This window comes from Amphiprion ocellaris, chromosome 19 (assembly GCF_022539595.1).
Source record: "Amphiprion ocellaris isolate individual 3 ecotype Okinawa chromosome 19, ASM2253959v1, whole genome shotgun sequence".
In the NCBI taxonomy this organism is placed as follows: domain Eukaryota; kingdom Metazoa; phylum Chordata; class Actinopteri; family Pomacentridae; genus Amphiprion; species Amphiprion ocellaris.
The window spans coordinates 19,223,988-19,233,637 of NC_072784.1; the positions used below are offsets into that span (position 1 = coordinate 19,223,988).

Below are 9,650 nucleotides of genomic sequence, written 5' to 3' on the forward strand. Positions count from 1 at the left end.
CTAAAACGGAGCTGAAACAGAGTGAATATTTGACTTAGATTTGCCAGTTACAAATGATTGATAATATTTTTGCTTAAAGATCCTCTTCAGACCTTTAAGCTGAGTCTTTTCCCAGGGGTTTAAGTTTTATATTGTATGAGGACTGGCTTCTAAACTGTGTGCCCTCAAACCCAAATTTAAGGTTAGCCATAGCAACTGTTCCATGTTGAAACAGTCCTCTTGTATTAAACTCTGCATTTACTTTATCTTACACAGTGAATGTCAAGCATCCATGTGACTTCAAGATCTCAAAATGCACATTTGGGGGGGATTTTCTGTGTCCTTGTCTAAAAATGTGCAATGAATGAATACAAGCTTGGACAAGTCCACTTGAAGCTAAAGACGTGTGAAGGGCATCCCACTGGTGACTCGCTAAACCCACAGATAATGCACATTCTGTCTCTGCCGTTAAAGGTCTGCTAATGATGCGATGATTGCCGTTTTAGATCTCCAGTGCTGCCATGTCATTCAGGGAAGTCAAAATACCAATACAACCTGGCATTAGCCATTACTATTGTTGTCCTAATGCCTCCTTCAATTATCCACGAGCAGGCCTTTAGAGCAGCTACTGTCAGAACCTCCCCCACTGGTTTTTCACCAATTTTGTCCCTGATTATCTGGATCAATGGGCATTAAAGGACCCAGGCACAGACAAACAGAGGAGTTTGAGGGTGGGGAAAGGGGGTCTACTTTCAGACAGACCAGAAATCCCCGGAACTGTCTGTGTGCCAGGGACAAACGGAGATGGCTATTCAGTCATCAGTCCCACCACACACAGTGTTTATTTAGCCACAGCTCAAAGCAGACATTTCTAATCTATTTTCTTTCTCCCTGAAAAGCCAAGAAATGATTTCTTTCAATCTCTGTCTGTCCTTTCCCATAAGCTTCCACACAAACGGAAAGTACCACTAAAATCTGTTTTTTATCAACTAATTCAATATGAAGTTACAAAATGTTTATTGCTAGGTATTATTTGTGTGGTTATAACAGCTTTTACAGATTAATAGATGCAAATGTTTGAATGTTTTGTTTGATTGGGTTTCAGTGCCGTTGAAGATTAAAACAGTGCAACTTTGATAGAAAAACACAGTCGACTTCACCTAAATATCAGCTTTCAGTTTCAACTCAGGCTTTAAAGAGATCCAAATTGCTCAACTGCTAATCCTGACCTCTTTACTGCGTCCACTAAGGCTTTAATTTAGTGTTTGAACAGGTGCAGATGAAAGGGCCGCACAGGTGACGGAGCTGCAGTCCTCGCTGTAGGAATGACCATCCCGTGACTCACCTCAGCTGGTTCCTGCAGAGGTCCCGGCCTGATCAAAGCCACCTCAGGGTGCCGGTTCAGTTGTGACAACACTGACAGCAGCGTGTTTTTCACCATCTGAGCTTGATGAGCAGTTAGTGAGGTACGTTGTTGGGTGATATGTATCTTTGGATTAATTGACACATCTGTGTTTAATTCACACAGGCAGTGCTGGCGATCATCTCATCACGGATCCATCAGCGCTAAGCTACAGCTGCCTTACTCAAAGGGGGAAAAAAGTGTTAATAATCTTCCTGTCTTGGCTGTTAATGTGTTGATATGTATGCTTTGATCTGAGACGGAAAAATCCTCTAAGTGTTTGGTAACACTTTGACGACTGACTTAATACTTTCCAGCAGCGGTAATAATATATTAGCACTTTCTTTCCTCCTGCACGTATCAGTTATTAACAAACACATACTATGACATAAGTACTTTACTATGACTAGAGAAGCAGTTCCTCCTCATCTCACTGCTTAGCATCTAATACACAAGTTTCAATTTGGAGAGAATGTGCCAGCATACCACAAATCAAAAGTTTTCTGTTTGAGCTGATCATTTAACAGGAGTTTATTCCTATAGTATGATCATTTTATAACAGTTAAGTGTGTTTCTTTTATTGCAACTCAGCTGCTCGTTTAGGTTTTGGTTAAGAAAGCTTATAAAAGTGTGTTTTAGCAAAGAATGTCAATGCGCCTCTCTTGAAATAAGCGTTCATCATGTCATCAACAGATTTCCTGATGAGGATCTTGTACAAACACATGTTGCAGCAGTCCAATGAAAATAGACAATTAGACTGATAAACACAACAGCAGCTCTATGGCACTGTTAATTAGGTAAATAAATACATTTAATGCGCTCATGATAGTTTATTACTCCACCAAGGAGGCGGAGCCTCAGCGGTTTTATGTGACGATTGGGAACGTTTGTTTGTCTGTCTGTCTGTCCGTCTGTCTGTCTGTTTGTCTGTCTGTTAGCAACATTACTCAAAAACGGACAAACAGATTTGGATGAAATTTTCAGGTAAGGTCAGAAATGGCACAAAGATCATTAGATTAAATTTTGGCAGCGATGCGGCTTATAGTCTGGATCCATGGATTTGTTAAAAATTTCTGTATCATTGTGAGATAGCAGCACGGCGTCACTGTAACTATGACAACAAGTGAACACTACGTCAGCTGCCTGCTAATGATCACAATTGTGATCCTACTACAAATTGACCGTTGCGGACTTATTGGGACTAGTGTTTCCGAGTCCCATCAATTCCCGCTGCCCGCTACATATTTAGGTCACATGATTCGGTATCCATGCGTAATGTACACATACATAACACACGACTGTGCTCAGCACAATGTCATTTTGTTTGTGGGTACATCTATATTAAATGGCCATATTCTATAGTGCCGTGATTTCTGCCACAAAATTTTTGAAGATTTCATCCGTTGGAAATGATACAATGACAGAGCAGCCTTGGCAGAGTACTGCACTCTGAGTGCTTTTCCTGTTTTGGTAAAATGGTACCATCAAACCTTGTCATCATACTATATGTATAAGTATTCGGTCACAAAGTAAAGCATTGGAATTGTTAGAACTTTGGCTGAAAATGGTGCTACATGAAAATAAGGGATCACCAAAGTTATTACAGGTTCATTCTAGGGGTAGAGGAAATTAGGCTGTATCCTCAGGGGACCACGAATGTGTATCGGAAATTTGTAGGCAATCCATCCAACAGTTGATGACATATTTCAGAAGGTTTTTTAGCTAATGAAATCGATACAAAGACCACCTGGGTTTAAAATGATGTCAAGAAAGCACCACACCCAGGACCAAATGATGTAGAAGCTACAAACAGAAAGATGACAAAAAGATGTAATAAGTCTGAAACAGCAGAGCATACCAAGCATTATAAAAGCTGATTTTTATTCCTGGTTTAATATTCAGTTAGTGGATTTGTAGCATTTTGTTAAATAGGGATTTGCGCTACACTGCTGCTAATCATTAAGTCCATTGCTCTAAAGCTTGACATGATGCACAGCTGATCTTTGGTGATTTAGAAATAAAACATCACTTTACTGAAAGAAATACAATAAAATCAACAACAGAGTAAATCCCAGGCTATTACCAGGGCTTAAAAACAGCAAATAAACTTCCAGGTTTGTGTGTTTATACTGAAATCTGTTTCTTTTGCTTCAAGAACTGAACAGTTGTTTTCATTACTGCTCCAGTGATTTGATCTTATTGTTTCTGACAACCGTTAAACTGGTCAGGTAAGAGTTCAGTGTGTTTGACGTGTGTGTGTGTGTGTGTGTGTCGAAACGAGCATAAACATCCTCGCAACGTACTCAGCTCCCATTAGTCACACTTGAAACATTGAAATTTCAGAAGATGTTGCAACTTGTTCTGGGTAGAAGAAGTTCAGGACATATGTAGGATGTGAGGAAAGGAAAAGAAAACTAGTGACAAATCCAGTAAACGCTAATGGGGTGATACTGAGAGATGAATCATGGGTCGGATCTTCTGCTCCGTCCCATGAAGCAAGTCCTGCTGTCTGTTTGGATGTCATGTGATCAGGGAGAGGAGGGGGAGAGGAGAAGAAAGCTCAGGTGAGACCACCTCCACTACTCAAGTCTTACCTTTACTCTTCAGGCAACACCTTCTACTTGCGCTGAGCACCAAACAGCAGCTGAAGTGGACACATTTAACATTATAATTGTTTCATTGTCTACCCTTTTTCTTTACCCTGGACATTGGGATGCGTTTGACCATTCCACCAGCATCCACCTAGAAGCCACCCTGGCCATTTTCAGTGGACTGCCTCGAAATCTTGGACTCTTAATAGCTTGGACATGTTTGGCCCAGGGCAGCTGGTTTCCACTCTTCTTCCTGCAGTTTTCCACTCACCTGCAGCTCACTTTTTCCCTGCATTCCCGAGCAGACTGGGCTCTCAGCCTCAAATCCTGATCCCGGGGCCCTTCATCAGCTATGAATCCCTGAGGAATTATCTGCAGCCGGAGCCATGCAAGGAAGCTCTGCTGCTGGCCACGCAGGCGGTCGGGATCGGGCCGCTCACAGAGAGCATAGGTGAGTTCAAACAGCAAAAACAGGAAACTGACACTTGTATGAGACTGTTCAGATAGAGCCAAACTGGCACGACATGTCCACAGTCTCTAAGACGGTCTGTGAGCGCCATCTGATCGCAGTGTAAATGTTTACAAAAGACTGACTAACAGCTCGTAACTAACAATCAATTATCAAGCAGTGTTAAAGTGGGCCTAATGATTGCTGCGCTAATTATCCAATCTAGAGCCATTAGTTCCTTGTCACCCGCTGGCGATTGTGTAATTGGTGCTCGCACTGTGCTTTCCAGATGAACAGAGGCCAGTGAAGCAGCGTCGTGCACGGGCCAACTACAGCAGCTGGCAGCTGGAGGAGCTGGAGAAGGCTTTCGAGACCACCCACTACCCAGACATCTTCATGAGGGAAGCCCTGGCCCTCAGACTGGATCTCATTGAGGCCAGAGTACAGGTAATTGGAACACCGAGTTCCTGCTGGGAATTTTTCACTTTGTACTCATTCAACAGATATCAATTTTTATGTACAGTGTGCAAATTAAACTCCTCAGCATTGCTACCAACTTGTGATGAGTGGATGAAACCAATAAAGTTACAGTTAATTCCAGGGTGTCATATTATGGTACAGTAAAGAACATGTAAAGTCGTATTTCTGTCAGTATAAATGCAACATAACTTTAACCCTCATGTGGTCTTAACATCCTGTAGACTCCCATTGTCCTAAGGGTCAAAAATGACCTGCCTCTAAAATAGAGGCGCTTAATTGAATTTTCCACCCAAAATCTCTTTTACATGAAGAAACAACCCGTCAGGCACTTTGTACATGTCTGGGTTTTATGCTCTTCAGAGGGCAGAAAGACTGTACTTAATCAGTGGACACCACTCGTTTTTATTACATCTTACATATTAAAACTGTTTTCTTTACTAAAGTAGAGGTTTATTATTGCTGCTAATGGTACTGCATAGGTGTAAACATTATTTGTTTAGCAAGAGATAGTACATGTATACCCTAAGAAAGCACCAGAAATGTGCAGAAAGTAGCTTTAAATGCATTTTTTGAAGGGAAACAACAGTGCGACTGTGATTTTAACTGCCAGGTCAAAAGTGACCCTATGACAATCTTTGTACCCTGTTGATGTACAGCTTTGAGGAAAATATAAACAAAGACAATGTTTCACTTTTTCTAATGTTGGGGTCACTTTAGGAAAAGTAATTAAATCTCAAGTTGAATAAAGGTCATTCAGGGTTTTTTTTGCTGTTAAACATAGTGGCTGGGTCTTCTTTGACCTTAAGACAACACAAGCGTTAAAGGATAGGTTTTTGTCTTTGTGCACCTCACATTAATATATGTGTATTGAAACTATCACCTATTGATCTGTCCTTGTTGTACTTGTCAATATCAGCCAGCACAGCTACACAGTAAGTGTGGGTTTAAAACTTCAGTCTGTGCAAAACTACATTTAGAATTTCAGTCCAAACCAATTTAAGACTTCAGCAGTCAGAGTTAGTGAGGCAAAATCTGTATTCTCCAAAGTTATTTTTACTTCATACTGTTTTTTTGTGTGTTTTTCTTCTGTCACTGCAATTGCAAAATACATCATCGGCATGTTAATTGACAGGAAATATTTGATCAAAGCCAGTACAGGTTTTATTTAACTTAGAACCAAGAATTCTTAGCTAAATATTTTATCATTTTAGAAGTTGTGCACAAAGTTTTTTCATTATTTCCATTATTGTCGTCATTTCTATTTCTACACAAATATCTCGTTATTTGTTTGAAGGTTTGGTTTCAAAACCGCCGTGCCAAGATGAGACGGCAGCTAAAGCTCCAAGGCCAGCTCGCAGGGCCTTATGTCAAAAGAGACGATGATGAAATGCCTGAGAAAGCCAGCAAAGGTTTAAAACAGACCGAAACTTCTGACGGTGAGCACTGGGAGAGACAACAGGAAGGACAAAATTATCCATGGACAAAAGCTTCGAGTGCAGTGTTGAGCGTGCGTATGCAGCCCGTGACCCCGAGGTCGGGCAAGTGGGAGAGGCCGGAGGGGCCGAGCTCGGAGGAGCTCCGCTGCTGCAGCATCGCCAAGCTGAGGGCCAAAGCCAGGGAACACGAGGCCGAGATCCACAGCTCCGTAGGCATGTCAGGAGGTGACACACAGCCACAAACACAGGAAACCGATGCCACGCACAATGACTGATCATTTCCCTTCTTCCTGTTTGTAAAGATAATATTAACAAAACACTATAAATACACAGGAGCATCATTTTGACCTGTAAGATGCTGAGGAGCTTCATTATTTAGCCACATTAGCTGAATATTTCCATGTCTGTATTCTTAAAATCCTTTTTATATTGCATTCCAGTTAACTTCTTTTATGACATTTCCTGTTGGGAACTTTTTCCATACAAATACAAAAACGCTGTACTTCATGTAACAACTGGCAGATTTTTATTTTTTGGTTTTCAGTACATCTTATATGTGACTGACGATATTTACTCTGAATGAACGCTACACGCTCTGTGCTCGGGGCTTCAACAGATAATGACAAATGTTGACGTCTTAACATATCAGTTTATCTGGGCGCCCTGAAATAGGATACAGTCAAGCAACGTCTAAATGATTTCAGTAATGACAAGCTCATCGCTGACCTCTTGGGTTACCTTCGCAGACAGGCAGGATGTCGACATGCAGCCGCACGTCCTCGCAGGAAACAATGGGAATAGCTGGAAAATGAAATCATGAACACTGACTGTACAGTATAAAGATCACATGATGAACTGCATCAAAGATTTAATTTACTGACAGCTATAAATGTCCCTAAATGTGTGTCTTTAACTGCTGCGCGCAATATTTATCCAGTATTATATGTTAAAATTGTCTGGAATCATGCACACAGGTGTAGATAGGGATGTTAATATGTGCTTTCTTAATTCTAGGTCAAACTCTGTGTACAGTTTCTTCATGCCTCCATACTTTTTTTTTCACATAGAAAACATACTAATACTGTTTTTAATGCATTGACCACAACTTGGGAGTGGTGAGACTTGTCTTCTAACAGTGTAGTATGACACTGCCCCCTTCTGGGCATGAGGACGTCCTCAGACAGGCATGATAACACACTTCACACAACACAACAAGCAGTTTTTGTTTAGAAAATGCAACCACTGAAAGCATTTTTTTATATATACTCTAATCAAGTCACAAGCTCTTATTTGTTGTCTGCCATCATTTCAACTTTTTAAACCTATTTAGCTCTGCCTGAATTTCCCGAGTCCTCTTGTGACAATTAATAAACAATTCATGTCTTACAGTATTTGTGGCCGGTTTTAATGAATGAGGTCAGTGTGGGTCGCTCCGATTTCAAAGACTCAATTTCATCTGTGGTCTCACACTAATTACATTCCCCATGTCAGAGGTTTGAACGCTCACTGATGAGGTCTGTGGGTCAAATTTGATTTGGGGCTGCTTTTCAAAATGGGTCAGAGAAGCATATTGAGTTATTTTGTTTCCTCCTGTTAAGGTGGAATGACTTTGCAAGCTTTCTCACAATTTTTAAAGTATAATTCATAATCAGTTTCCTATATGAAACTTTCTGAGAAATCAAGTTACAAGGTTTTTTCCAGGATTGTATGGGACACCGTGATATGGGCTAATTAGGTCAGAATCCTTATATGGGGATAGTTGGCCTCAATTAGTCCCCAATTAGGCCCCACACAAAGAAAAGAGAGGTTAAAAAAACAACAATGCATGTCACAGATAGTTCTTCTCATATATATATGCTGGCAGAGATAACAAGTTTGGTGTTTTCTTACTGAATAAATCCTGCAGCAAATTTCATCTTTACTGGAGCCTAAAAGATAATTTTCACAAAGCATTTACTGAATACATTATAGCCATACAACCTTTATAAAAACACTTTTTGTCATATCACTATACAGTGGCTTATTAGTTATATGTGCTAGCAGATAAGTCCAAGTCTTTGCCTCACCAACAAAACCCAATAAAATAGAATAAAAAAATTTGCTCCCTTTCAGCAGGCACAGATGAAATCCAGAAAGCTATTGAAACAGGAGGAGTTAATTCTAAAAGGGAAGACTACTAGAGGCAATAAAATGATCAAAATCTATCATAATTGCACTCAAAGGTCATATATTAGGAGGACAGAAGAAATCCTGCACCAGTGTAAAAAAGAAAAAGTTTGGACTTTACAACAACAACAAAAAATAATGCAACAGTTTGCATCTTTCTTTTTTGAGTTATGAAAACTTTTAATGAAATTATGTTCAAACAACAAACTACACCGAGTAAATGGAAATAAAATTTCCACTCCAGTCAAATGTATCTTTAATTATTGGCCTTAACCGCCCGATAAGATAGAGGAGGACACTTAAAATCCTGGACTCAAAGTGAAGAAAAATAAGCTACTTCAGCCTAAAATCAACTAATGCAATTTGTTATAGTTCAAATTGCACACAATATTAAGTTTATGCAACATGATCCATCAAAAATAATGTTTGCAACTTAAAATTATTATCTAAATCTGCAAATGTTTGAGACTTGAACTGAAGATGAAGAAACATAAAGTTATCAAGCCAATTTCATTAAGTTACCCCACCCTGTTTTATCCTAAAATCAAGTAATGCATGACATTTGAATTTAATTTACACACAATATTTAGTTGATGTCTCTAGCTCATCAAAATAATGTTTCCAACTTGACAGGCCTATCTAAATCAGCTTTTTTTTTGTCTCGCAAACATCCATTTAATTAATTGGTGGGAACAGGTCAATTGAAATACTTTTTGAAATGGATCTTTCACTGTTGTCTACCCAGTTGTATGGTAGTTTCAGACATCAGTGTGAATTAACTGGATTTGATTTTGCATTATATATGTGGTTAAAAAAAACCTTGGACAAGAGGTAGATATACACGACCGTTCAAAAGTTTGGGGTCACTTAGGAATGTCCTTATTTGTGAAAGAAAAGCAGTTTTTTTCCAATGAAGATAAGATTAAATGAATCAGAAATACAATCTAGACAATGTTAATGTGGTAAATGACTGGAAACAGCTGTTTGTTTTTTTTTAAATGGAATATCTATATAGGGATACAGAGGAACATTTCCAGCAACCATCACTCCTGTGTTCTAATGCTACATTGTGTTAGCTAATGGTGTTGAAAGGCTGATGATTAGAAAACTCTTGTGTCAATTATGTCACCACGTGAATAAAAGTGTGA

At 39.5% G+C, this 9,650-nt stretch overlaps 1 protein-coding gene across 1 annotated transcript; it reads left to right on the forward strand.

The window, feature by feature from the left end:
* Positions 1–1,503: 1,503 nt before the first annotated feature.
* si:dkey-43p13.5 (visual system homeobox 2) lies at positions 1,504–7,727 on the forward strand. The gene is made up of 4 exons (XM_035958088.2): positions 1,504–3,945; positions 4,278–4,423; positions 4,710–4,867; positions 6,195–7,727. The coding sequence occupies exons 1-4, from the start codon at positions 3,839–3,841 to the stop codon at positions 6,609–6,611; spliced, it is 828 nt and encodes a 275-aa protein (XP_035813981.2). The 5' UTR covers positions 1,504–3,838; the 3' UTR covers positions 6,612–7,727.
* The last annotated feature ends 1,923 nt before the right edge of the window (positions 7,728–9,650 follow it).

What these genes read in the sequence shown, in the direction of transcription:
- si:dkey-43p13.5 (XM_035958088.2), top strand. Translation starts at nt 3,839, where the DNA reads ATGAATCATGGGTCGGATCTTCTGCTCCGTCCCATGAAGCAAGTCCTG. An exon ending in GAGAGGAGAAGAAAGCTCAG is followed by an intron (nt 3,946 to 4,277) that starts GTGAGACCACCT and finishes ATTCCCGAGCAG; the next exon opens with ACTGGGCTCTCAGCCTCAAA. An exon ending in GCCGCTCACAGAGAGCATAG is followed by an intron (nt 4,424 to 4,709) that starts GTGAGTTCAAAC and finishes TGTGCTTTCCAG; the next exon opens with ATGAACAGAGGCCAGTGAAG.